Source organism: Verticillium dahliae, genomic scaffold, assembly GCF_000150675.1.
Source record: "Verticillium dahliae VdLs.17 supercont1.5 genomic scaffold, whole genome shotgun sequence".
NCBI lineage: Eukaryota > Fungi > Ascomycota > Sordariomycetes > Glomerellales > Plectosphaerellaceae > Verticillium > Verticillium dahliae.
In genome coordinates, this window is record NW_009276938.1 from 1,612,598 (window position 1) to 1,639,935 (window position 27,338).

The 27,338-nt window shown below is 54.8% G+C and overlaps 9 protein-coding genes and 1 non-coding gene across 10 annotated transcripts; 1 reads left to right on the forward strand and 9 right to left on the reverse strand.

The window, feature by feature from the left end:
• Window positions 1-34: 34 nt before the first annotated feature.
• Window positions 35-1,551, reverse strand: VDAG_03495 (FAD binding domain-containing protein; the record flags this gene model as incomplete). Its single annotated transcript, XM_009657360.1, has 2 exons — window positions 35-164; window positions 248-1,551. The coding sequence occupies 2 exons, from the start codon at window positions 1,549-1,551 to the stop codon at window positions 35-37; spliced, it is 1,434 nt and encodes a 477-aa protein (XP_009655655.1).
• Window positions 1,552-2,754: 1,203 nt separating this feature from the next.
• Window positions 2,755-4,015, reverse strand: VDAG_03496 (uncharacterized protein; the record flags this gene model as incomplete). Its single annotated transcript, XM_009657361.1, has 5 exons — window positions 2,755-2,772; window positions 2,918-3,291; window positions 3,362-3,444; window positions 3,515-3,915; window positions 3,983-4,015. The coding sequence occupies 5 exons, from the start codon at window positions 4,013-4,015 to the stop codon at window positions 2,755-2,757; spliced, it is 909 nt and encodes a 302-aa protein (XP_009655656.1).
• Window positions 4,016-6,677: 2,662 nt separating this feature from the next.
• On the reverse strand, window positions 6,678-7,529 carry VDAG_03497 (necrosis- and ethylene-inducing protein-inducing protein; the record flags this gene model as incomplete). The annotated part of the gene is made up of 1 exon (XM_009657362.1): window positions 6,678-7,529. The coding sequence occupies one exon, from the start codon at window positions 7,527-7,529 to the stop codon at window positions 6,678-6,680; it is 852 nt and encodes a 283-aa protein (XP_009655657.1).
• A 2,825-nt stretch (window positions 7,530-10,354) lies between these two features.
• On the reverse strand, window positions 10,355-12,890 carry VDAG_03498 (kinesin family protein; the record flags this gene model as incomplete). The annotated part of the gene is made up of 3 exons (XM_009657363.1): window positions 10,355-10,750; window positions 10,779-11,360; window positions 11,433-12,890. 3 exons carry the CDS (start codon window positions 12,888-12,890, stop codon window positions 10,355-10,357), a joined length of 2,436 nt encoding a protein of 811 aa, XP_009655658.1.
• A 538-nt stretch (window positions 12,891-13,428) lies between these two features.
• VDAG_20114 lies at window positions 13,429-13,500 on the reverse strand. Its single transcript has one exon. It is a non-coding gene; the product is annotated as a tRNA-Arg (tRNA).
• Window positions 13,501-14,176: 676 nt separating this feature from the next.
• VDAG_03499 (uncharacterized protein) lies at window positions 14,177-14,704 on the reverse strand (the record flags this gene model as incomplete). Its single annotated transcript, XM_009657364.1, has 1 exon — window positions 14,177-14,704. The coding sequence occupies one exon, from the start codon at window positions 14,702-14,704 to the stop codon at window positions 14,177-14,179; it is 528 nt and encodes a 175-aa protein (XP_009655659.1).
• Window positions 14,705-15,542: 838 nt separating this feature from the next.
• On the reverse strand, window positions 15,543-17,631 carry VDAG_03500 (creatine transporter; the record flags this gene model as incomplete). The annotated part of the gene is made up of 2 exons (XM_009657365.1): window positions 15,543-15,986; window positions 16,063-17,631. The coding sequence occupies 2 exons, from the start codon at window positions 17,629-17,631 to the stop codon at window positions 15,543-15,545; spliced, it is 2,013 nt and encodes a 670-aa protein (XP_009655660.1).
• A 1,464-nt stretch (window positions 17,632-19,095) lies between these two features.
• VDAG_03501 (cellobiose dehydrogenase) lies at window positions 19,096-22,070 on the reverse strand (the record flags this gene model as incomplete). The annotated part of the gene is made up of 6 exons (XM_009657366.1): window positions 19,096-19,626; window positions 19,706-20,200; window positions 20,937-21,096; window positions 21,161-21,677; window positions 21,760-21,814; window positions 21,879-22,070. The coding sequence occupies 6 exons, from the start codon at window positions 22,068-22,070 to the stop codon at window positions 19,096-19,098; spliced, it is 1,950 nt and encodes a 649-aa protein (XP_009655661.1).
• A 622-nt stretch (window positions 22,071-22,692) lies between these two features.
• VDAG_03502 (pyrroline-5-carboxylate reductase) lies at window positions 22,693-23,697 on the forward strand (the record flags this gene model as incomplete). The annotated part of the gene is made up of 2 exons (XM_009657367.1): window positions 22,693-22,741; window positions 22,805-23,697. The coding sequence occupies 2 exons, from the start codon at window positions 22,693-22,695 to the stop codon at window positions 23,695-23,697; spliced, it is 942 nt and encodes a 313-aa protein (XP_009655662.1).
• VDAG_03503 (uncharacterized protein) lies at window positions 23,693-25,769 on the reverse strand (the record flags this gene model as incomplete). Its single annotated transcript, XM_009657368.1, has 8 exons — window positions 23,693-24,019; window positions 24,076-24,280; window positions 24,313-24,487; window positions 24,540-24,813; window positions 24,868-25,262; window positions 25,306-25,413; window positions 25,470-25,603; window positions 25,684-25,769. The coding sequence occupies 6 exons, from the start codon at window positions 25,767-25,769 to the stop codon at window positions 24,354-24,356; spliced, it is 1,131 nt and encodes a 376-aa protein (XP_009655663.1). The 3' UTR covers window positions 23,693-24,019; window positions 24,076-24,280; window positions 24,313-24,353.
• Window positions 25,770-27,338: the final 1,569 nt, after the last annotated feature.

A 27,338-nucleotide genomic window follows, 5' to 3' on the forward strand; every position in this document is an offset into this window, starting at 1 on the left:
TTTGCTATTAAAGTATCCAGGTCATCCGCTTAACCTAGGCAAGGCTGAACCACTGTCCAAACACATTGCCAGGGTCGTACTTGCTCTTAAGCTCTTTGAGTCGCGGGAGGCTCGAGCCATAAATAGCGACAAGTTCTTCGTCACCATGCGCAAAGTTGATGTATCTGTACCACGAGAGGGGGGCTTGTTAGCTTCCGAGCTCATTGCAATTGCAATCATTGGCAGTGTGGGAAAAGGCAGCACTCACGCCGGATTGGCCTTGGCATTAGGGGAAAAGCTCCAAATGTCGCGAACCTTGGAGGCAAAATCGAGGGCCTGCGTGTCGAGGGCGGCATCCTTGTACCACGGTATGACAATGCCTTGCGCAAACGAGTCGAAGCGCAGTTCATCGTGCACAGCAGTGGCACCACGGCCGACCGACCTGGCCTTGGCGAGGTTGTAACGCTCAATCACAATGGCGGTATTCTCCGCACCAGGCTGCTTCTGGAAATCGGCAAACAGGTCCCAAACGGCAGGCCAGCTCGAGGCCCCCATATCCTTGAGAGCGGTGGTGAAGGCCGGCTTGCGGCCGCCGCGGCCGCAGAAGAAGTCGTTGGCGACATTCCAGCCCGTGTAAGGGGTGATGGAGCTGCTGTTTGTCTGGGGACCAAGATCGTACAGGGACGCAAACGCCTTGCGACCCGATGTCTCGTCGCCGCCACGGAGGTAGCCAGTGACTAGTACGGTGGGGGTGTTTTTGCCGTCGCCTGAGTTGGCCAGGATGAGGAAGACAACTTGCTGAGGTAGAAGCGGGAGGTCCTGGATGGCTTGGGCGACCTGGGCGATCTTGGAGTGGTCGAAGGTCAGAGACGTGAGCCAAGCGTTGCGGTCGGCGGTAGGGAAAGCGTTGACAGTTGCGTAGGTGACGATACCGAAGTTCGGGCCCGCACCGCGCATGGCCCAGAAGAGATCTGGGTTGGAGGACGGCGAGACATTGATCGCCTTTCCTTCGGGGGTGATAACGCGGAGAGACAGGATGTTGTCGACCGCCATGCCGAATTCGCCGATGAGATTACCGTATCCGCCACCGAGGCCCGCGCCGAGGGCACCGACGCAGTTACAGTTGCCCGTCTGGATGAGAACACCGGCCTTGTCTGCAGCGGCAATGACCTCGCTGATGATGGCACCGCCGCCAATGACCGCCGTCTTCTTGTCTTGGCTAATGGTCACCTGGTTTAGGCCGGCCATGTTCAGAATGACTCCGGTGGTGTTGAAGCTAAATGCCGCCCAGCCATTGCCGCCATTCTGAGGCAGGAGAGGGATCTTGTTCGCGGCACAGTATTTCACAACAGCCTTGATGTCGCTCTCACACTTGGGGCTGACAACGACGGCCGGCGCCGGGGGCTCGAATTCGCTCCATCGCGTGCGCACCGTGATTTGGGCACCCGGGTGCTTGATGAGACGGTTCAAGTCGTCGGCGACGGACCGAGGGGTGAGGCTGATTGCCGAAGCTGCAACTGCACTGACAAGGTGCAGGCTGATTAGGAGTTTGCGCAAAGTGAAGATGGCCATGATAGCTGATTTTAAAGAAAGTATGCTGATGAACGGCCGGGTTGGACAGACTTTGGATGGCAAAGTCGGTAATGAGAAGAGCCAGGGGACACACCTGGGCCTCCAATGGACACCATCACATTATATTATAGGCGACCAGTGAGCTGGGTCTGCCCGTGAAGGAGCTGGAGATGCCTGATCGTCTGCATGGCTGCTGCGTGCCATTTCACTGCCCCTGTAGATTCACGTTGCCCCTGTACCAACATACGTGGTGCCTTGAAAAGCGACGCCCTGACTCGCCGCATGCATTATATTACGCTGTCCACCAAGGTGAGCGACAGCCAAGCCTTCAAGGCCTCTTAAGCATGGTCAGGGCTACCGATACACATTGTCTCACCGCTGTACGCGTAGTTGCAACCTGCCCACGCGTCTTTTCAGGGGGGATTGCCAGCAGGCCCAGAATGTTTTGGTTGAGACCCTGTTTATAGTTCAACGGCCCCTTGGCTTGGCATGCTCGCGGCAACCGCCGTCCCTTGATGCAGAAACCAATGATTGCAAAAGCCCCCGCTACTGATCGAATCAAGGCCTTCGCCGCCCCGGCCTGGAATCCAGGACTGTGCCTTGGTTTATCGGGTTCACCCCGCCTCTTCTTCCACACCCGTTTTACCAGTCACTTGTGGCGGTGGTGCCGTCGGCGTACATTGACGATTCAAGTACCTTGATCAGATACGCTTTTGGAGTGCACGCCTGTCAACTATGTATCGGCATGTTTGTTCGGATTGCCAACCTATCACCAAGAACCGATAGGCTTCGGTCACTCGGCGGCTGTTCGAGACAAGACGACCCAGTCGATCAGACGCATCGGCTACAGAGTATCCGACTTTCTTCGTTCAATGATCTTCACGACATCATTTTGCTGTATGTCTACCATGCCATGTCGGCGGAGATTACCGCCAGTACGTGACGAGGAGGGGGAGGTTATCCCGCCGCCCTTTTGCTCTGTGTACTGGACGCACAGATGTGCACGCACGTTCGATGGCATACATGTACATCATGGCACCCGTCCGTAGCGCACCAGAAGTTCGGGACGGCATTTTCGGCAACATGCTCCATGCGTAGCTTGGAACTTTCTCCCAAACGTAGCGTAGATTAGACTCTTGAAGGGTGCCATTCCAGGAAGGCCCCTGTGGTGATGCTTGATTCGTGGCAAGTCTCGCTTCCTTTCTACCCGATAGAAATGGCCTATACGAACATGACAGCTTGTTTTTGGTTTTCCTTTTGGGGGGACCAGGAATCACAACACTGAAAAGAACTGCCAAAGCATGTTTCTTGATTTACTCTCGACGCCCGCTGGGCCCTTCGCTTCCCACCTCGGCAGACATCATACCCTGGGACCAAGCGGCCCAACACCAGACTCGGCCGGTGGTAGATATATCGCGCTAGAGTCGTCTGCCGGTTCCACCGTTTGACGTATCCTGGTCTCCTTGACCACCGTCCCGCTCGCCGGCGACGCGGACCTTGTGTGGCTGTTGCCGGCGTTGAGTTCCATCTCGTCCAGCTCTGTGTATGGCATGCTGTTGTGGCTGCCCTTCTTCCCCCCCTTCCTGGCAGAGCCGTAGCCCAGTTCGTACGAGTTGTTGCCAGTCGCTGTTTCTTTTGGGAACACGTGTCTCCAAATCGGTCGCAGGGTTGGCAGGCATGCGCACACGACCGCCATGGACAGTTCAATGTTGGTCCAGAAGAACACGGGGGCGGTGTAATCTGTCTCTGCCGTTAGCATGGATCACACACAAGTCTGAGCGTAGTAGATAGCGCGAGCGCCGCGTCTTACAAATGATGTCGTTGGGGTAGTGAACGTATTGTTTGGCGATTGCATACACAGCAATCACGCGAGTGACGCTGACGGCACAGACACTAAACCTCCGTTAATTAGACTGCTCTTCAATGCTCACAATATTGGGAGCTGTCAAGACTGGGAACTCACGCGGCGCCGAGACTCAACATGCCAAGGACGGCAATCTTTTTCCGCAACTTGAGCTGGACGCTCATGACCATGGGAATGGGCAGGACGAGAATGGTAAAGTCGGCCACGACGTTGGTGTACAGGACCGTCAGGAACATGGCCACCTGGTTGACGCACTTTTTATCTTGGAAAAAGTCGATAAAGGCAGTAACCGGGTAGCAGGTGAAGAGGTGCGAGAAGAAGAAGCTGATGGTCCAGACGATCACGTAGCCGAGCACGCAGTACACGACCCATTGAAACTTGCGGTTCGGAAAGAGACTTAGGTAGAGAACGAGAATGGATGACTTGACGAGACCGAGACCGACGATGGAGATCATGTTCAAGGCGAACTTCGACTGTTCGCATCGCCGTGTCAGCCCTTTCTAGCGCGATGCAGGTGTGCGGAAATAGGGATCAGGATTGTGTTTGACGAGGCCGGACTTGACTGACCTTTTCGAAGAACGCTAGACCTGGATCTTCCATGATGGCTGTCCCATCGGGATGTTGTGGCTGGTGCTGGCCCAGGTGTCCATGAAATGTTGCTAAATAGGCAATAATCAGCATCTCGTCCAGCTAGATAGCTGGTGTCTAACCCTTTTGCGGGAAAACTTAGAATCTTAAATCCTTACCGGCTAATTGCAAAGAACAGCAGACGATGGAGAGGACCTGTGATGTGGCGTTAGATGAGAGCCCGGAGTTGTTCATACACATCATCCAACAACGTAACTCACCAGTGCTGCGCCGGCCAAGTAGTCGTCCAAAGTGATGCGTTTGATGATCAATCTAGCCCAGATTCGAAGGCAATAAAATACGATGGGAAGAAACATGAAACCAACAGCCAGCCCTATCATCTGGTTCTTGGTGTATTCATGGGTCATGACCACCATCTTGGCGGGCAATGTTGGGACAAAGAATTGGTGGCATCTAACGTCTCTTTGGAAATGTGAGAAGAACCAACAGATGTATTGTGATGGCTTAACAAGTACATGCGGCGATGGGGGACTAAATGTAGAATTACGCCTGGACGTGGCCTCGCATGGGGGAAACGCTGTGAAATATTACTGATGACTCGAGGAATTGACAGAGATGCCGTTCATGGTCCAGAATGATGCGAATGGGAGGCTTTCGCCAGGGGGCATACTGTACTATGCTTGGCGACCGTTGCAATTCCCGGCAATGGCACCCACGCATCTGCGGACGAAACTGTCTTTCTGCATGGCCGCGTTGTATCTCCTGCGTCGCCCTACGCTGGCTACCTGCGGCAAGTACCTTCGAAGGCAGGCTGTAACGTTCGAGCCCACACAACCTAAACCTTGGGCATCAGCCTTTCCAAGGATCATGACTGATGTTGCTAGTGACGTCGAAGGTATCCTAGCAAGAACCCGGTGCCCGCGCGCGGGCTAGCCGTGGCGGGGACCGCCCGACAGGGGTCATGGGACTTATGATAAGATTCCTTCTTCGTGCAAGGGGCAGGAGTTAGGGTTCTGACTCGTTAGCTGGGCTATAATTATGTCCCGATATGAGATATACCTTGGCCTTCGTGTCAGGCAACTGGTCATGCCCCGATTGATTTCATGCGCAGCCTGATGCTCTTTATCAGAAGACTCACGATGAGCTTTTGAGTTTTTCCTCGGTTCTGCTAACGACATGGAAAGAGAAAGTTCAATTGTCGGATACTGTCGTCAGCAGAACTCTGCTGATATCATAACAGCCATCTCCTGGGAAGTTTGACTTTGCCCAATCTCACCAGAGCCTCAGAGCAGAATAACGAGCGATATGAGGCAGTGTTGGGGAGGGGGAGGAGGGGCTCTAGTCAACTGGGAAGGTTCGTGCGAGCGATGTTCCACTATTCTCTGTATTCGCCCGGCTGCATACGCAACCGGCAGTTCATACTGACTTTGTCATCAAAGTCGCATTGGGCCGTTTCTGGTGTGCTCTGCTTCTCGCCATTGCCGAGATCAACTGCTTGGGCTGGCATCGTAGGTTGACTGGACATACCGTGTGGCAGGGACGACTGCTGAAAACGTGGCACCTGAGGTGTGAACAGATGCGGCTTCGAAGCTGTTGGCTGTTTGCGACGCACGGTTTGTCGTTGTGAGAGGCCTCTATGACCCTGTTGCCGTCTGATTTATCTTACCGGTTCTATGTTAGCCGATTCCGATATGCCGATCTTTTACGGCAGCAACTTTGATAGCCGAAGTCAGGGTGGCTGCATATCGCAATCGTGCAATAACTATCAGCACATACCTGGTTAATGTCGTATATCGATAAAGACAGTCTTTTGCCCGATAGTTACGCGTCTTAGTAATAGCTGACAACCCCGCGAGACTTGAGCCATTCTGCATCAAAATCAGTCGACAATGTACATGTAGCTTCCGCCGTTGATTCAAGTGACTGCCGACGTGGCAGACGTGGCAGACCTCTTAAGCCCCTGGGCTTCTGGTGTGTACCAGGTCATGCCCTGATGTTGCCCTTGACACAGCCGACGTCTTTGTCCAGGGAAACGTGGCTTGGCTGAAGTGACCATTCTGAAGTCTGATTATCCCTGATAAATTTGTGTTTGAGAAATTCTCACCAGTAGTTTCAAGCCCCCCTCCCAGGAACCTGGATGATGGTACGAACACATTTTCTAATGATTTGTAAGGTCCCATCGCCAACTGCCAAGGCTTCGACTAATTTTGACACCATGATACTGAGTTTCCCCTTTTTTTCTTTGCTGAAAAGATGTCGAATGTCGAGAAGTCAGTGATCAAGCCTAGTCTCGTGAATCTGTCTCATCAGGTTCCTCGACGGTGACCGGTTCCTCCAGCAAGCTTCTGGACGACACGTGTTTGATACACGCAGCAGACGATAGTTCAGGAAGCAAGTCCATATGTCAGAAGAGTATTGTTTCAGTTGACAAGTTCACGCCTGTTGACCCAAATGATAGCGATGGTCTGCATCGAAAGCTACAATGTGAATTAAGGCTCTCTACTACCCAAAAGTTACACAGTCGAAAGACACAGCGCGTCCTCTCTGAATGACCATCCTCAACCAAGGGCAGACAAAGGAGTTTGATGAGATAAAGCATAACCAACTACGACTGCCAGAGCAGCTTGAACAGGTGACCGGCTTGCAAGATCAAGGTCAAAGTCCAGCGTGTTCTTCAACCCCACGGCTTGAACTCGGGGGCGAGGAAGCCGGGGCAATAGGTCTCCCAGCAGAAGTATTGCGACTCGTTGATGTACCACGCAAAGTTCCAGTCGCTTCCGTCCTTGTCGCGGACCGCCATCTCGGCCGCGCCCCAATTCTTGGCCGACAGCGTCTTGCGCAGGTTGTCCGGCATTCTTTCCCACTCGATGAGGCCGGCGCCCACGCCCCAGCGCCAGCTCTTCCAGTGGTTCTCCGGCGGCTCGTCTCCGTCGTTGGCCCAGCGGAAGGCGTGGGTCAGCGCGCCGTCCTTGTGGTACACGACCTTGGGGTGGGTGCCATGCTCGAACCGCGGGGCGGCGGTGCGGCCGTCGAGGATGCGAATGTCCCACTTGCCGTGCTGCGAGATGCTGACGAACTTGAGCTGGCCATGCTGCACCCAGACGGCAATGTGCTCCCAGTCGTGCCGGTGGGCGCCCCAGCCAAAGTCGGCCTCGAAGTAGTAGTCGTACATGTGCACGCACCAGCCGTTGTTGCAGCGCGAGCGCACGTAAATATTGGTCTGTTGCAGGTGGACCTCCTTGCGGCACCAGCCGAGGATCTCGCCGGCCGGCTTGTTCTCGTCCTGGCCGGCGTTGAGCTGGCCTGAGGGAGAGATGGCGACCGTGTTGTAGCATGAGTCCGTATCGTAGTCGAGCGCCGGGCACCACTTTTCCTGCTCGGACCATGCCGAGCCGCCGAGGGGCTGGCGGAGATCGCGGCGGATGAGCTTTGTGGTAGGCGTGTCTGGCAGAGGAGTTGCGATGACTGCCGGCAACAGGAGCAGAGCCGCCACAGCGGAGAAGGAGGCCGTTCTGAGAGAAGGCATGTTGTAGAAGATGAGTTCTCTAACTTTAACTACCATATGACTTGTGGGAGTGTCTCTGTCCTCATCGCATCAAGGAGTGCAGCTGGCATGCTATTTTATACACGATTTATACACGTGGGAAAGCAAGCGACGATGCTTTCGATAGACCATGTTTTACGAGTAGCAGACGTTGATTGGAGTGAGAATGGAAATGAGCAGTTGGAAGTCATCTACACTTTGCGCGGGCTATGCCTTCGCTGACTGCAGGGCCTTGAAGCTGTCGGTGATTTGAACGAGAGACTGCCATCGTGAAGAGCACATGGCTGCATTGGCTAGATGATTTTACCAATCATTTACCCCCAGCTTGATTGGGTTCTTCTTACGAGATGGTGCGTGATTGGGCAGTTGATGTTGTGCATGGTATGCTCGTAGCCATGAAGACTCGGTGGATCCAACCCCTGGTGTTCAGCTGCTTACACTGCGTCCGCAAGGGCCAGCAAGAGCCTTCTCGAGCGCGGGCGCGTGTCGCCATGGGTTTCCGACTGCAGGCGTGGAGATTTCCATCATTTGAAATCACTGGATGTGTAAAAGTGCATGTTTGGGAGAATCGTGGCGCAAATCCGAGTCTCGTGGTGCCAAACCAATTCGAACAAGCGGCCGCATGGCCCGCGCGCCGCCGCCCTACCAGTATGGTTAGGAATTCGTAGACTAGGGGACGGCCGGGGTGCTGAAAGCGAGCAAGAATTTCTCTCAATCGGGATGTATTTGCTAGAAATCTGGGGATGCACGCACTAAATTCCCTCATCCCATGGAGCGGATCCGTGCTGAAAACTCCATTTAATCGAGATGATGCTTGCCATAGGAGGAATATTGTAAGCTCACGAGAGCTGCTCTTACTCAATACGGCCGATGCTTTGCATCAACTTTGTGTGGATGTTGCCGGTACTCTTTCCTTGGAGCGTGTTGCGTCACAGAAACGTGGATGGTTGGCTTCGGATAAATACTGACCTCGACACCAATCGTGGACAATTTCGGTCACCGATGGGTAACTGTCTGGTCCAACAACTGCGACTTCACCAAGAAAATATCGTACGGCGTCAAGATCCGGCGGCAAGAAGCCAATTGACCGTACCATGAAAGTCCGAGACACTCTTGCAGATCTCGTCCGGCATATCTAGATGAGAGGACCGGTCTCTGGATATCTTCAAGCCTCCGATTGATGACCATGACTCTATCAAATGAAGTATTGAGCTGCAAGATAAATCAACAGCCAACGACCCAGGCTGTCCACCAAGCACTACTGTTTAGAAATAGCACGACTGCTTGAAAAGTCCATGTAGCCTCCGGGTTAGTTTCTCGCGTGTTCCCTCTCAAGGCCAGACACAGTTGCGATGGACGGCGATGCCGCCCTCCCGCGGAGACCTGCGAGGAATCACGGGCTGTTGATATATCGATGACTGCGAACATCTACCACCTGGTTACTGCATTACGAAACACTTTGAGCTCGGAGAACCTTGAGAGTAAGCACCTCTGTCGCGCACCACCGACTTGCCGAATCTGAGAGTGAAGGGGATCCTGGATATGAATTTGCAGCTTTGCCGCCGCATGGCAGAAGATCCCGGTTGTGCATTTCATGACGGAGATCATGGCTCAGGGGCAACCGTACAGGTCTTCGCGCCCGATGAGCAGAGGCCATCTCAGAACCCGATCTGGACCCTGTCCGATCGTTCGTTCCTATTGCAAGTTGATACGATGCAAGCCTCAGGTTTTCCTTGGGACCGGTCAAGATATTTTCGATACGAGAAGCAAGTGGGGAGAGCGGATGATAAAAGATGTAAAGAGCCATTCATGGTGCTCCGCCAGGCAGACAGAATCAAGCAGCAGCCGTACTCCGCTTCCCCGAAGCTGCCCTGGTGCTTCCATGATACCATGTACCATGATACCATGTACACGAAGAAAAACCTGGCCGGCCAACGAAAGTGCCCCATACAGTACTTGCTCCGCGTCATGTTCAGACGTTCCTGAAGGAGACTCGGGGGGCTGAAAGCCTTCAAACTTATCGGGAGTACATGTAAGCCTGCCTCATCATTGATGGGGGAGACGACACCGCCGTTGCACAGTTCCGCGTCTATGCCGAATGCAACCACTGCCTCCCCTTTTTTCTTCGCCCTCTCGGACCCAGGACAGACTCGGTCACTGCAATGGTGCCAATGAGTACGTGCACGATGTGATCTTGAACTGATACCCAGAGCTGCAGATCTCCGCAGACCTACCGCCGGACCTGACGAGGGGTTGGGTACTTGGTACGATGGTCGTACCGGCATCTGCTACGGTTGCATGCAGCGTGGGCCGATGTGTTCGCCCGCCCTGCTTTTCGCCAGCCCGTCGAGTCATACTGCTCTCTACTAGAGCTGCGACGCGACTGACAGGGCCAGCGCAAGGACCATCTCGATCAGGTTTTATGAGCGTACATAGTACATAGTACTTTCTATTGCGGCAGAGGAGATGGCTGGTCGACAGCCGGTAGCCGCAGAATGGCTCCATGGAGGCCGACCTCCACGAGGCCAAGGCTACCGATCACTGTCCAGGCGTTGTCGCAAAGCTGATGGTGGCACTCACAGCCAAGTTGGTCTTTGGTCGGTCTGTTGCTCGGAATCATTGACAATCCTACCTTGCGTCAGAACGCCGGCCATGACAGCAAAGGCATTCCGAAACCCAATCACGAGCATGAAGCGGTGGGAATCGATGAGCAGTCATAAAATCCATTACAATCCAGATAAGCCGAACCAAGGGTATACACGCAGTAAAATCCACACCACACATCGACAGGACATGTAGCAAACACTCTACGCCAGGTCGTCAGCATCCTCCCACCGTTTCGTCGGCAGTCGCCTGATCTTCTTGGGGCTGCCGCCGCTGGCGACGCTTGAGACGCTGGCGTTGCTAACGCGAAGCTGCTCCATCTTGCGACCCAGGCTTCCAGTGCCGCCGTCGGGCTTGCGACTGCCAAAGTCGTCCCGCTCGTGAAGAGGCTGCCTCCGCGTCGGACTCCGGCCAGCAAGCTCACGCTTGAGCACTCCCATCTCGCGGCGAAGACGCTCGTTCTCCTGCGCCAGGTTCTCGACGAGAACGTTCTCCTTGTCTTCGCCGCCTTCCTCGTCATCATCGTCATGGGGTCCGAGACCGCGCTCAAAGAGCTCCATCTTGCGATCCCAGTGCTCTTCGCCGCGCTCCTGCTGGGCCTGCATCGTGGCCTTCCAAACGTGCCACCTCGAGGTCATACCGTGATTCGTACTCGGCGGCACAGTCCTCGCGGATGGTTTGTTCAAGCTCTAGCATGCGGTCTTCCATGCTGAGCAAGTGTGCCTCGGCGGCGACGCGCGCGTCGCGCTCGACGTCGAGGTCCTGGTGCAGGCTGTTGATCTCTTCCTGCATGCGGGCAATCTCTAAAGCGGCGTGCTCCATGATGAACCTGTCGCCATCCGTCGGGCTGCTGGGGGAGATGTTGCGGTGAGAGCCGGACGGTTGAGAGAAGTAGGACCGTTGAGAAGATGCAGAGTTGACGGACAAGAGAGTTTCAGAGTGTGCGTTGGCCGTTGGCATGTCTGCGAGGATCGTGGATGTGATGCTGGGGATGCGAGGTATCGTGACTTCGCGAGCGAGCGCGCTATAGCGAAGGATCTGGGAGGTTGCGTTCACGTCGCCGTGGGCGTCAGCAGTGACGATCATGACGCCTCGTTGCGCGTTTCGACGGGGGACGACGGGGGCAGTGTAAGACGAAGATGTGGTTGAGAAGGAGTTGCTGAAAAGGATTTCGGTCATTTTGCACTGGCGGAATGGCATGACGCTCGGCTGTGGGAAAGATGGGGTCAGTTTTCGTTGGCTGGCTTGCCAATATCGGCGGCCATGACACCGTGCACGTACCTTGCTTGTGTTTCCGAGCCCGCTCTGCGCCTGGAGGCACTGACCCAGGTACATGAGACTCTCGTTGATCTTGCCTGCTTCAGCGAGCGTGCTGCCTTGGGTCTTTGCATCGCGCGCACGTTCGCTGCCAGCCAGATCGACGACTGTCAGCGTGCTGCCGGTCCAGGTGGATGATCTCTGTCCCCTGGTGCGTTTCCTCACTTCGACGCAGAAGAAGCCGTGGCTTCGTGACGACACGCTGTTGCTGCCGGTGCCAGCTACCTGTCGCTCGTGCAGGCCGGCCTCGAGCACAAGAATGGCCTCGCGGAGGCTCTTGCACACAATCTTCTTGAGTCCGGCGACAACCTTCCTGTCGGCGCTTTGCTCTGTAGACTTGAAGAGCAACGGGCGGCGGCGGTATTCCTTGGTGGCGTTGGATCGAATGGGAGGGGTCAGGAGGTCGTAAATCTTGTCGTTGTACACTTCGTACATGGAGAGAACGACGGCATACTCGGCGTTGGGATCGGAGGAGACATTGACGGAGCTGACGTCGGGGATCTGCGGCACGGCAGATGGCCGTTGGAGATGTCTTCGCGGGGTCTGCTGCGCGGGGTATTCACCCTTGATTGGAGATTTAGTCAGATTCTTCTTCGTCTTGGAGGCTGTGGTCAAGGTCATGTAGTGTTTCTGGGGGCTGAGTGTGTTCTGAGAGGGAAGGTGTTTCTGGGGGCCGAGTGGGAGATGCACGGGTGTTGAGGAGGATGTGGGCAAAACCCGGCCTTTCGCGTTCGGGGTCAAGGGCACGACGCGAACGGTCTGCGGCCCAGGGCCGGAAGGGAAGTGACGAGGTGCGGTGGGTGGACGAGGGGTGGCAAAGAAATCAGGAGGGGTGCCTACAAGCATGGGCGTCGGCGCCCGCGAACCGGCGCGCGAGGGACCAGCAAAGTCGGCATAGACGGTCTCGAGGAAGGTGGGTGCCGAAACGATCACGGCATCAGAGGGGTCGGACAGTTGCAGGGACGAGTCGAGATCAGGCGACGAGGCATTGTCGAGCATGTTGAAGCCGATGGACCTGAAGATGACGTCGAGCGACAGCTGCGTCAGGCCGCGCTGGGATCGCGAACCCAGAATGGTGTGCGACTTGCCCGAGCCGGTGACGCCGAGGGTCGCAAGCAGGGCATCGGTGCCTACGCCGCCGTGAGGCGCCAGGACGCCCTCGATCAACGGCGCGACGCCGGTGCACTGGAAGACATCGAGCTGGGTTGCATCTTCTTCGAAGACCTGGGTGAAGGCGAACTTCTCGGTGGAGCGTTTGCGGTCGTTGGGCGGGTTCAGGATGATGTGCGTTGGGTGTTCGGACGTGTCCTCGCGCTCAACAGAGAGGAACTTGTCTGAGGCGGTTGAGCCGGCTGGTGATGGCCGCAGGCGCAAGTAGACCTGGAAGAGGTTGGATGGCGGTTTTGTTGGTGAACTGTCCATGGCGGGTGCGATGTGTATTCCTCCTTGTCCCTCCTGGTCTGTCAAGAAGCGATGTGCGAAGAGAGCAAACGAAAGACGTGAGACGGTTCTGTTTCCTCTAGCAGAAGGGAGCAGAAGGCGGTCGAGTGGAGAGACGTTGACGACAAACCGCTAAGGCGGGACTTGGGAAGGCGCTCGCTGCCGTTGTTTCCTCACGCATGCCACTGTCAAACGCGTGTTTATCTCGAGCTGCCAGCGGTTTCATGTGGGGCGGGGGCTCACGAGGTCGTCGGGGCAACAACCATCCCTGTCCACCATAGCTAACTGAATGGAGACAGAGATGCACCTATCTAGGTCTGAACGGGTACACCGGTCACAGTGAGCAGATCCGCAGGATAAAAGTATCGCACAAGCAAGCATCTTCATGCACCCATGCTGCATGCTTCAACTCTATTCGTGTATTTTCTGCCACCTGACTGTCGACTGAAGAAATACCAGGGCCTGATTCTGCACCCAAGAATTTGGGCCAAAAAGAAATCGCTCATGAGCGAGAATCGGCCGACCTACGCAGGACTCGAACCTACAACCTTAAGCACCGGAAGCTTACGCGCTACCATTGCGCCAGCAGGCCGATTGTGTCTGGCTGGTCAGCGGGAGACCTTCATGACTCTACGAACAGCCCATGTCCAATCATTCGTGATGCTCCCCACTTCTCCTCTGAAGCGACAAAAGTGTTGCCGAGGCGGAATTGACGCCAGGCTCAGGATAAAACTTGTTAACCTGCTGCGTATACAGTGAGATGTGTATCACGGCAGGCCACCGTCGCTCATCTGGAGTCATGGACACAGTCAAACCCGCCGAAGATGACTGACTTGCAGCATGCCGCTTGTCTGACAATAGGTCCAATCTGCGAAACACGACAACTTGTCTATCCCACCACCAGTATGAGCACCTACCTATGCTTGTGCGAAAGAGCCAGTAGCGGAGCCCAGTCGTCCCCTGTCACCTGCGTGCCCGAGGTATTGCAAATGTCATAGTGGAGTTGAGGCGCTGCAGAAGACCATCGTCGAGGTCTCTCTTGAAGGGCAAGCGCCCAGAGGAGACGGCTGCTTCCTGACCTACGATGTGCTTGACGTATGCAGGGAATGATGTGGACAGCCGACGGCTGGCCGAAGCGGGAACCAACACTGATCGGTTGATCTTCACAGATCGGCTGGTCAGGCCGGTTATGATGCCACCGACGGATTTACAAGTGCACCGTGAGCATGAAATCATCAAATCGCCTCAATTCCTGCAAATAGCTAGGTCTACATACCGTCCCTAATCATCGCATTGATAAGCCTCACATGTCGATCAGCGTTCGTCGTGCTCCACTCGTTGTCGTAGTTCAACCCATACGGCCAAATGTGCGAGCCGCCGCAGTTGATCACGGCACTCGCGCCGTCCCAAGAGCGAAGCAGCGGCAGAGCTGTCGCCCAGTCGCCGGCCGCGCACTTCCTGTTGAACGCCGCCGTCTGGCCGATGCCGAGGGTGTGCGAGATCTCGTGGAGCGCCGTGCGCTCGTTCATGTACGCCCTGTTGGTGCCGAAGCGCACGTCGCCGTTGTAGCTGGCCTCGGCCGTCGGCACGCCGGGCGTGTAGTAGACGCGGAGCGTCTTGGTGGCGGTGCCGAGCCTCGAGTGCCGCGCGACGGCGAGGCGCATGGCCGCCTCGATCTTGGCGTACGCGTCGGCCTGATCGGTCGTGGGGTTGGCGGCCTTTTGGAGCGACCAGCTGATGGCCCCTGAAACGACGGAGGCGTACGCCGCGGCAATGGTGATGAGAGACAACTTCATTTTGACGCGCAGCGTTGAGAATCAGGTCAAAAATTATGATGAAATCGTAGGAGGAACTGCTAGAGACAGACTGTTCTGTGTTGTCCGCGGAGACGAAAACGGGAGGACTTGACACTATCATACTAACCTACTTATACAAGAGTGCCCATATCGTGAGGTCTGCGTGATGCTTTGAAGATCATCAACCGTCCGTAGTCACCTTCCATTTACGATCTCGCTGCCGAATTGACCATATACGCGCCAATCGCTATGGCTGAATATATCTAGGGTCGGACCCTGCAATGCCGATCTGCGGAGCGTTCGTCCTCGTTCGGCCGACACTGAACATTGACACGATACCGAATGAATCGAGAGACCAGTGACAGCTCGAAATCCCATAGGCCAGACTATTGTGAGCGATGCCTCACGTGTTCGGGAAAATCGACATGCGACGTCGGCACTGATTGCGGACGCTTGGCCCGGACCTAACACTAGGCGTGTCATCTACATCAAACAACTTCCGCAGAAGCCGGTTGCACTGCAATTGCCAATGCGGGGAAGTGGCAGATTGCCGGACGCATTTACACCGACTGCGACTGTGAAATCAATCAAGAGTTGCCCCTATTGCTGACCACATACGCAAAGAGCCGAATCGGGGCCATGAACGACGCTGGCTTGGTTGGTGGGCAGCAAATGGGTAAATTGTTCAAATAAATTGGCCATGAGATGAAAGACTAAAGTGCTACTCGACCGACATACAAGCCCTGTCGCGGGAAACCCGAAGTCGATTCCGGACGACCTAGAAGGGCGTTCTTGCTGGTCTTGATCAATAAGGCACTACAGGAGAGACACTATCCTCTTAACCGTGAGTAGGTTTCTCCTGCGTCACAGCAGGCTCAGTCCAGGCCTCGTCGCTGTCCGTCCGCCGCCCTTCTATGCTGTTGCCCTCTTCAATGCCGCCCGACGAGAGCATGACGGTCTCGCCGATGAAGACCTGAGGTGCAACGGCGTACTTGCCCTCGCCGGCCTCGAGCCTTCGCGCGGGAACGAGGCAGTTGAAGAACCGCGGGAACATGAACAGGCCGACGATAAAGACCATGACCATGTGGAAGAGGATAAAAGAGTATAGGTAGGCCGGGTCCTGAGCGAACTTTTCGTCGCGGAACTTGGAGTACGCGAAGGAGAAGACGAGACCCACCGCGGGTGCCGTCAGGTATTTCAGGATAACGGGCCAGGCCCAGTGAAGGCGCCAGTTCTTTCCGGTCAGGATGGAGGCGTTCATGTCGCGACGAAGTTGGTTGCCCTGTTACGACCGCGATCAGCCAGGAGCGCCTAAAGGGAGGGGCGAAGAGGAGAGCCGCAGGATGTTGATCACTTACCGAATAGAATGCAGAGTACCAGAAACGGCTCAGAACGGTACTACGCCCCCAGAAACTCGGGGCCGCCACCGTAGGTGCCTTGCCGAAGAAGGCAGATGAGACAGCACCGGCAATGAAGATGCCGAATGCTACGCCGGCACCGGCTGGGGGGCTGACAAGATGACCAACAAGGATGCCGATGAAGTGGGCCAGGAAGTAGCCGCCGTTGAAGAGACCGTAGCTGACGTATCCAACCTGGTCCACGGGATCCCTCCAGCGGTACAGAGTGGTGGCGAAGAAGGATTCAAACCAGACGGTGAAGAAGAGAGCCAGGTCGTTGACAAATGTATCAATGCTGTCCAGGAAGTAAAATCCAAACTCGCTGCAGTAAATCAACGAGATGAGGAATGACATGATGGCAACGGCAGTGGCCACAACCCAACGAGGTACTCGCTTACCCCAGTCAGTGTCGCAGATCATGGTGACAAGGACTTCGAACAGTGCAAACGCGGAAGTCAGACCGAGGAGGAAGAGAGTCATGAAGAAGACAACCGAGAAGAAGTTTGCACCCGGCATCTGGGCAAGGGCTTCAGGATAGGTAAAGAAACCAGAACTGAAGGTGCCGAGTCGGTTGGCAGGATCGGGCTCGATTTGCAAGAATCCGATGATGCCCATGACGGCTAGGGCAGCAATGATCTCAATTGCCGAGTTACTGAGAGCGATGATGAAAGCGTCCTGTACGGCGTTGGAGTACTTCGAGCTGTATGATGCGTACGACGTAAAGTAGCCGAACCCGACACCAATGGAGAAGAACATCTGACCAAAGGCGTCCTGCCAGACACCGGGTCCCTGCAGAGACTCGGTCCGCCAGACGCCAAGGTAGAGTCGGTAGCCTTCGGACGCGTTCGGGAGCGACAAGGACCGAACAGTCAAAATCAAGATCATGACCAGCGGCATGGCCATGGTGGAATAGATGACGCGTCCGGTCAGACCGACACCCTTGAACATGCACATCCAGACAATGAACCAGGTGAAGAAGGTCCATCCGGCAGTCTCCCCTACGATGCCGGTGCCTGGGTAAGAGAGCATGTCTCCTGCGTCTTTATCGCCGATGGGTGCTTGGTTGCGCACAACATTGTCGAAGAAGAAGTCTTGGGTGTTCTGGCCAGCCCAAGGCAGGGGACTGGTGAAGGAACGGCGGAAATAAGACATGGCCCAGGCTAGAATGGGGACATAATAACCGACAACAGAATAACCGTTGAAGACCATGGCAAAGCCAACGCCCTTGGCCCGGTGGTTGAGGTTGTTCCACGCAGTCACGCAGCCGGCTCGGTAGGCCTGGCCCATGACAATCTCGAGTGTGAGGATGGGGATACCGATCAGGAACAAAGCTATGAAGTAAGGGATGAAGAACTGCAGTCCGTAGTTGTTGTAGATGACGGAGGGGAATCGAAGGAGGTTTCCAAGACCGACGGCACCACCCATGGCGCAGAGAATGAACTGGGCGCGGGAGTTGAAGTTGTCGCGGCCATCTTCGTCTTTCTTAGCGTCTGGGGCAATAAAGAGGTAGATTCGTTTGCCTATGCCCATTTTGGGCCGCTCCTGCTGGGTCGCCATGCTTGCAGGCGCTTGATGGGAATGAAACAAAAAAGACGAAGGACCTGAGTTGAGTTGGGTTGAGAAGGTGAGGCAGCGGAAGACTTGAAAGAGAAGCAGAATGGAACCGATAGATTGGAGGTTCCGGGAGACCAGCTATATGTATCTGAGTCCTTCTCATACCTCCTCTACATAACCTTTCCTCTTGCTTGCAGGGCCCGGCGCTGTGGGCAAGCATAAAGGAGCCCCATACACTCGAAGGTCTAGCTCCAATTATGCAGCCAACAAGAGACTCTGGGGAATTAGAGCCTTGATGATCGTACACACCTACTCTATACGGCAGGTAGTTTAGGGTTGGCCTCATATTGCGGTCGAACCAAGACACTTGGCACATGGCCAAAAGCATGGTTCGCTATCACGGTGATGCCTCGATGGTCCTTGGCATAGTCTAATACGGTGGGAAGATTTGCAGGGTAAGCTGAGAGTGGGCCTATAGAATGCTTCTGGTGTTTTTCTCAAGGAACTTGGCAATCACTTAGCAAAGGATTGGCATGCCATGGGATAGGTCTGCGGCTGGCTTGGAAAAGCTGCGATTGGACCTTGGCGGTCACGAGGGAACGCGCGGCGAATGTCAAGAAAAGGCTCGGCGTCGTGCTCTCTCCCTGGCTTCCTGATAAAGCGACCACCTCGACTCAGCTTTGAGGTTGCACACTGACCGCATGCGGGACTGTGGCGGGTATCTGCGGACTGGGCGCCTCGGCGGAGGAGTGGATCAAGCCGTCATGGCCATTCGGGCTGCCGTTTGTGGGGGAGACGGTACGGTTCCGGTCGGGTCACCTCGGTCAAAGTATCCTTAACGATTTGCAATGGTATTAACTCTTCAGGTGATCCTGCTCGTTGATTCCATTGCCACTTGTATCTCTGCTAGGAAACTCAGTATCGAAGTACAAAAGTACAATGGCCACGTAAGGTGACACCCTCATGATAAGCATCTGTCTCATCGTAACGGCAGTAGAATATGCTGGCAGAAGGCATCAGAAGATAACGTGGTAAACGGATCAATATCTATCTTCGCCCATGATGAACAAAGCACGTCAGTTCCCCGCACCGGGGCAGTTGAGGCACCCAAGACCTATACATTAGTCCTTGAACACCCGAGCTACGCCCAAAGAGCTGTGCCTTCGCTTGTAACCGTGCGGCATTCGCCACCTCCATTGATGTTCTGGAAGGGCAGCAGCTGAGGAAAGGCCTGGGACTGGCCTTGGCCTGCAGACAAGCCAGTCATACAAGATGTTGCATTAGGCACAGAGCGTTTACGAGGGCATGTATATACTGTAGGTAGTTTAAGAAGCTATATGCTGCAATGTACATAATTCATAGACAGGTGTGACAAAACTTGGTAACAGTGACCGGAAAGAAAACATGAAGACATCAAAAACCAGCGTTGGCAGACTCTTCTCAGTTGCGCACAACGCGCGGCCTCCTGCGGCAGCCAGAACTTCCTCCCTCGCGAAGCGTGATGATCTTCTTGACGGCATGCTCCGCCGCAACCATAACGATGGCCTGGGTGTTACCCGTAGACAGGTCAGGGTGGAACGAAGCATCGACGACAAACAGGTTGTCGGTACCGTAGAATTTCGTATTGAGGTCAACCACGGCGCTGCCGCCCTCGCGACCGTCGTCGGTGCCCATCTTGGCGCTTCCCTCCATGTGAATACCTGACTGGACGGGCGTGTCGAGCACGACCTGCGCTGTGGCATTCTTTCCGCCCGAGAAGGAGATAGGGCTGTTGGGCTGGCGCGACAGGTCGAATAGCTCGTTAATGGCGATGGACCAGGCCTCGCGATCCGTGTCGGTGTTCGTCCAGGGCGCCTTTGTGATGAGGGTGTTGCCGGCAGCGTTGATCGCGAGATCGCCGCGAGAGGTGAGGCCGTGGCTCATAAGCATCATGAACCGAGCGGTGTCGTTGCTTTGCGAGTTGACGTGCGACTGGAACATGACGACCGTGGCCGTCGGATGTATTGACCTGGCGGAAGAGGTCAAGGCGCTGGAGAGACTGTGTCAGGACACCAGAGCCCGCGTTGAACAAGGCCTTGTCCTCCTCCGTAGGGTTAGCCAGCTGGGCGCTGCTGTAAGTCGTCAGGCCACCGGTGACATTGAAGGTTATCTCGTAGCGAGAATGGTCCTTGACGTCAAGGCCGACTGGCAAGTTGATCCACGCGCTCTCCTCTGGGAGCGTGATACCCGTTGTGCCAGACTTGACTGTGTTGATCTGCGCAGTGGGGCCAATACCAGAGTTGAACAGGACACGAGGGGTGGACATGACACCAGCGGCGAGAATGACGGCACCTCCAGCCTTCAGGTTGATGATCTGACGGCCCTGCGCATTCTCAACTTCAACACCAGTGATGGTAGAGTTGTTGCGGATGGCACGGATGACCTTGGTGTTGAGCTCGAGCTTGAAGTTGGGTTTGGCTTGGGCCAGCGGCAGGTATGTGTGGATGGGACCGGAACGAAGGCCATTGGCGATCTTGTTTGTCAGATAAATATTCGAGAAGCTTAACTAGGAGAAGTAACATACAGAGATCTAGCTACGCCTCCCTGAAGAAGAGGGCATCTTGATTTAACATATTAATTTGAGTGTTTAAGCTACGAGATCACCACCAGTCCCCGCGATCACGACTATATCACTTTCATTCGTCTCTTTCGGTTTCCATAAGTCTCTGGTAACCCAATCGTTGTCTCAATTGTGTTTGAGCCTTTCTCTTAGTCATCGCGGAGCCCTCGGCAACCACATGACGATCCCTCGGGCCGGTCTCCTTCCATTAAGTAAGGTACCTTTAGTATCCAGGTAACGGGAGCGTATCCCGTCCCACACTATCCGTCTTACGGCATCCGTTCCAATGAACACCCCCTCATGGGACACGACTTTCGCTACAGAGCCCCATGACGGCACAATCTTATCGCTAGTCCATCTTGTCCCGCCTTACACATGTTTGCTCCCTTGCTACCTAGCTAGAGACATATCGAAACGGCCTCGTTGACCCGTATGTATCAACGGATTGGGTACCGATGCATCGACATCCGATGACGATGAACCTGTTAATGGGGAAAGGTGTCCCCTGTCAACGGGTTTGACTTGAGATTCTTTAGCGACATCTCAAAGTGAGTAGAATTGTAACTATAATGACTTGCAACACAAATTCAGCAATGATGCGACTTAACAGAGCCTGGCCATGCACCAGTTCTCCAAGAGCCTTTCACGGCATCACCGCTTCCCCAAACAGGAGGCAACTCACCAGCCTCGCTGGAAAACCAGCGCAGACGGGAGAAAGGTCCCCAGAGCCGGCAAAAGCGAAAGCGCCACTTTCCGTACTCCCCAACACCGTCCTCCTGAGATCTTGGTTCCTCGCCGCCATCTCATCCAAGCCCCATCTTCTCCACGCTTCACTGGCGTGCCTGTTATGGCTTACAAGCACACCTGGCGGCATTTTCGTCAACGTGAACAAGAGTCCCGTCTTACATTTCGTTCGGAAGAATACCTTCTATAAGCAATTGTGCGCCGGAGAGACGGCGTCCGAGGCGAGGAGGACCCTTCGACAGACGAGAGACTTTGGATTTCGCGGGACGATTCTCACATACGCCAAAGAGACCTCTTTCGATCAAGTAACCAACAAAGTCCATCGGCAACGGGCGGCAACTGAAACAAACAGGGGCGAATGCGAATACATCGGGCCCTGGGCCGAAGGAACACTCGAGACAGTCGACCTGCTGGGTGAAGGCGATCAGCTCGCTCTCAAGTAAGCAAGGAACTCCCGCTTTGAGATGGCCGGAAATTAACCCAGGGACAGGCTGACTGGAGCTGGTCCTCTCGTCTGCGATGCGTTGACCGCAGGACGGCTTCCACCAAAAGCGATGATGGACGTACTTCACGAGATTTGCCGCGGGGCGAGGAACAAGAATGCCCGCGTCATCATCGACGCCGAGTCCCAGCATTACCAGAAGGGCAATTTCCTGGTGGGGATGGAGCTGGCCCGCATCTATAACCGTGACGGTTGTGCACGGATTTACAATACGTATCAGGCATATCTGAAGAGCGCGGCGGCAACCCTAGACACGCACCTGAAGCACGCCGCAGGGGAGGGTTCACGCTCGGCCTGAAGCTCGTCCGGGGGGCCTACATGTCTTCAGATAAGAGGTCTCTGATCCAAGACACCAAGCAGGACACGGACAATGCGTACAACGCCATCTCGCAGGGGGCGCTCAAGTGCAAGATTGAGAGGTTCGGTGCGCCGGGTGGGCTCTCGTTCCCGTCCGTCGACCTCTTTCTTGCGAGTCACAACAGGGAGAGCTTGGTGACGGCGCACAGGACACACCAGTCCCGCGTGCAGCTGGGTCTGCCCACTGTTCCACAGGACTTCGCCCAGCTGCATGGCATGTCTGATGATTTGAGCTTTGATCTGGTGCAGATGGGGGCACGTGGCGACCATACACCGGGCGTATACAAGTGCTCCACACGGGGAACCCTCGGACAGTGCCTGGCTTATCTGATGAGGAGGGCAGCGGAGAACAGGGATGCGGTTTCGAGGAGCAGTGATGAGTATCGAGCTCTGAAGAAGGAGATCCGAGGACGGCTTGGGTTTAGGCGTTAGCTCCCTAGGTACCTATCTTCCTTGCATACGAAGGTAACTTGATCAGGAATACTGGCTATGAAGATATGTCGGAATCATGTCCGACTCTGTGGCTATGAGTGCGACAAATCGGGAGGCGACCCGTTGATGCCCAACTTTTCGTGCGGGAAGCATGGTGTAGTGAAGCTGGGCAGACAGCGCAATGCTGGTGTAGTGCGGGGATGCGGGGATGCGGGGACGCCGAGAAAAGCGCGTCACGGCACCACCCTTGCCACCCCGGCTTCTGCTTCCGACTCCGCCGCCAGCCCCCGCTTCTCCGACATTCAGTGCAGTCTTTCCGAGTTGAATCACCAACTTACATTTAATATAAGCATAAGAGCCAAGAAAGACCGTCAGAGTGTCTTTCACGTACAAGTCAATCAAGATGGGAGTCGAAGAAATGGATGGCTTGACGCTGTGTATGCTGGGCTGTGGTATGTTACACATCGTGTGCTATCTGAGACCATCCATCCTCCTTCTGACGTGTCCAATTCTAGGAAACCTGGGTCTCGCGATCCTGCAGAACCTTGTGAACCCCCCTGAAACGGCAGATGCCACAAAGCTGCCTATCCAGCACTTCACCGTCTGCGTCCGCAGCAGCGCGACTGAACAAAAGCTGGCAGACAAGTTCCGCACTAACGCAGACACCGTCATCGTATCTTCCGGCAAAAATCTGCAAGCACTGAAGAAAGCCGACGTAATAATTCTTGCAGTCGATCCCGCCGATATAGTATCAACCCTCAAAGAGCAAGGCGTAGCTGAAGCCTTATCGTCCCCTCATAACGGCCGCCCAAAGCTCCTCATCAGCGTCGCCGCAGGTTGGACTCGGCAGGACCTCGAAAAGACCATCTTTGGCACGCCAACCGATACTTCTAATGCCGAAAGCGGCCGTGCATGGATTATACGGACGCTGCCCAACATCGCCGCCCAGGTAACCCAGTCCCTGACCGCCATTGAGATATCGGATCCCACCCCCCCAAGCTGGGCCCTTGAGCTGTGCGACACCATATTCACTCAGATTGGCAAGACGGTTCACATTCCTCCTGCTCTCATGGACGCTACGACAGCCGTTGCTGGCTCGACTCCTGCCTTCTTCGCTGTCATCTGCGATGCCCTCATAGACGCAGCCGTCGCCGTTGGCGTGCCCAGGCCTCTGGCTCATACTATGACGTTCCAGTCCATGCTGGGCACGGCTACAATGATGCAAGGTGGCCTTCATCCCGCCTTATTCAAGGATCAAGGGAGTTTTACGGCGGGTTGCGACATTGGAGGTTTCATGGTCTGGGAAGATGGGGCAGTGAGGGGGCATATGGGCAAGGCCTTGAGGGAGGCTGTCACGATCGCTCGGCAGATGGGCAAGAACCCCCACGTCAACGATACTCGTCAGTAGGGGAGCGTTCATAGGGCATCAGGCTCATTCTGGTCTTCGTGGCTCTGCGTTGCCGGCACTGTGGCATCGGCCGCCGTTGCTTCCGGTCGATGAAGGGGGGCCACAGTCCCAAAGAGTTCCAGTAACTCATCCAGTTGCAGAAGCTCGTCTTTACGGAACTTGGCCACTTGGTTTCCGCAGTTGATCATGTCATCAAAAACGACAAACGCCCTCTGCCGCCATGTCCGACCCCCATTGATGAACTGCGGGTCTACTGCTGGGCCGAGGAGCAGGTTCGTAGTAGACACAAAGATAGCTTCAGTGTCATAAGGAAAGAATGCACCTGGTGAATGAGCCTCCCTGAATTCATGTGAGACGCCGAGGCGAGCGATCACTTACCGAGCAGGCCCTGATTCATCAAGCACTCAAGAATAGAGATCATGGTCTGAGAAGACTCAAGACATATTCTTACGAGGTTTCGTACCGTTGGCAGAGACTCCAAAGTGCTGAAGTACTCGTTGAATGGAGCGAAGCGTGTCTTGAGAAGGTAAACAAGAAGCGGTCGCATCACGAGCGTGATGCACAAAACGATTGGTCAGGACACCTAAAATCACCCAAGGGTCGAAGAACGCTTACCATGTGATACAACAAATGCAAGTGGGAAGCTGTCCTGGAAATTACGTCCATGATTTCCTTCGGCTTAAGGGAAACGCCGTCCTAAGCTCCTCTGCGACATCAGCGATATTGCCGAGGATATCTTTGGCTCGAGAAAGGTATTTCCGATGCAAGTTTCCTCCGCCCCCGTAAAGTCCTAATTCAGCTGCTTAATAATGATGCCACGAATATGCGGCTGATGCTCTTACTTTTGTTGATGTCAGCGATGTTGCGGCACAGCTTGACTTGCATCTCAAGCGTCGCCATTCGTTGCATCTGGCCGTCAAACTTGGGCAGGGGGCAGTTGACGTCGTCGTCTTGGATCGTCAGCGGGAGACCCATTAAGGACGTGAATTCACGATCCAGTATGTAGACCGTCCACCATGCCCGCCGGCAACGTTCCACGTAGCGATCACCAAGCTCCAATGGCGGCATTTCGGTGTGCCAGCCTTGAAACAGTGATATTCTCAGGGCCTCCCCAATCTTTGAATACTGTTATCTCGCGTCCTAATCACGTTGAAATGCACCTTTTCTTACCATAGAGTGGGCGTAATAACGATGATCGATGCATTGTAGGCAAAGTACTGCACAGCAGAGAATTTCCACCGAGAGAAGCGGCTGCTGGATGAGAGCTCCGGTATTGGGGAACTGCCGAAATACCGATAGCAGAAACTCTTGTCCGAAAGGCAACTTACTTCCGTGCCGTCGCGACTGAAACGCCTTTCCGAGTGCAATGACGAGGCAGAAGTGGATGTACCACAGGCCAGCGGATGCAATGTCGTGGGTCGGGTTTGCATAGAACTGGTGACACGGTTCCATAAACTCTGCCCTGTCGAAGAGGTGAAACAGCTGACAGCAGTTGAACTGAACTGTGTTGATCAAGAAAATGGCGTGGTAAAGCGTCGGAAGTTCGGGCAGAAGATTCGGGTCATCTGAACCCGTCTTAGGCGTCCCCAGTCAATTTATAGACCCCGCCATCAGAGATGAGAGCCTGTGGAGGCGCCGGAGAGTTGCAGACTTGCGATTGGGTAAGATTCAGAACCCGGCGAGTGAAGGACCAGTTGGAAGAGGTGCCCAGGTAATCTGACTGTCAGAATCATGTTGAATAGCCAGTGGTGGTGCCAGCCTGGAAGACTCACATGTGACTCCCGCAGCGGAAGTCGTAAATTCCGCATGTCGGAGAGAGAGAGGATTCTCCACAGCGAGTGAAGCTGGTTCAGTGTGATCCGGAGATTCTTGCGGCGCCGGCGCTTGGAAACCTATGTCTTCTGACCTAGGCGTGGCATACGTGTTGGAGGGGCCGCTATGGCAGACGCTTGGCGATGATAAGAGATGGAGATGCTGGAAACGTACCAATGCGGGGTACGATGGGGGTGTTGGGTATGACTCGCCCAGGTACCGCACCTTGTGCAGCTCAGCGTCTCATGGGCGCCTGCCATTCTTAGGTTGACCTCGAGGGTTCTTGCTCTATCACGAGTTGAGGAGATGTACTGAAATTGAAAGAGATTTACTGAAACTCTAGGATTATGTCTTACCGGAAATCCTCGTTATTTTGTTCCCTGATTTACCTCAATTGAGATGAAAGGCTTGGTTCCCTTCCGACCTCAAATGCCTTTTCTATGGGAACAGGAACCTATCCCATCACTTGCCACTAGACGTGACCTGGTTCACCTACTATCTTAGGTACTGACTTACTGGGAGTGCAAACCATCACTAACCACCTAAATATTTGACGAGTTGACCGACATGGAAGGTTTCTTGTGTGGTACATTTCATCATTCCATACAACACCTTCAGGTGCTGTCTAACAACCTACAATGGCAACAAGCGACTTCAGCGCTGGGCATACAATAAAGCTACCTCAGGTACCACGGGGTACCCCTAAGATATCTAGGTAGGTACCGTAAATAGCTACCATTCTGCCAAAACTTCGCTGCGACTTTACCCATACATAACAGTCTCCATTAAGGATGTCGACAAATTGCATTCCAATCGGCTTGCCTTCTTTCATGCGACAGCCAGGTTCACTCTTATACATGTACTGCGCGGTTGGACGTGGTGCTGTGCAGAACGAAAGTGACCATCCATACACCATACCACGCTCCCTTCATGATCATTGAGTATTTCTCTGGACCAGTGATAAGAACCACACATCTATCAGCCCGTTGTGCAAGAGCCGTTGTCGTGCGTAAGTACTGTCAAAAGCGCCGCGATGATACTCCGACATTATCAGCGGAAGTCAACAATCAGGATGCGGAGCGTGTGGTGGAAACCAGAAGACAGGCCCATGACCGGCATTTTAAAACTCGGCGCGATGACCGGCCAACTTCGAGTCAAGGCGACCAACTTCTGCGAAAGTTACGACCCGCTCAATGCTCCTCCACAGGGCGGCACACGGCAATGCTTGACTGGCAATCAAGCTGCTGATGGCAGATCGGAAGGGAGAGTCAGTCCTGCTATCACACCCTCGCTTCCCTGCCCCGCCGGACCCATTTCCGTCTGCCCGCTCCACTATTGCGAACTGGGACGCAGCTACAACATTCTCGGTCGTCGCGCGATATTTCATCTACCTAAAGCTAGGTAAGGAGGCTGAGACGGCTTGACAAGCCTCCGCCGCATCGCAGTGGGCCTCAACCCCCATGGGGAAGCGCAGCGCTATCAAGGCTGACGTTCTTCAACAAGCAGAGCCGTTGACGATTCGGGCGTGGGTTTGAGGATGTTGCGATGCAAAACATGGCGGCAGTGGAGTTCATACGACATCGGGAGGTGATCCGTTCCTATGGACGTAACCTCGGGTGGCCTTCCGTGGTCCACAGCACCCCGGCAGATGATAGCTGGAATGCCTTTTGAAGACGCTGAAACGTCATCCCTTTGAGACCGAGTTCAGTCTCAGTACAAAAAGCCGACCATGAGCCGGGCCACCGCCTTCATAATAGGTTTAGCACCGTTATAGCTCGAAGTCTTCCTCAGTACCTATAGCCTTGAATCAGTCTTGCATAACCCACTAG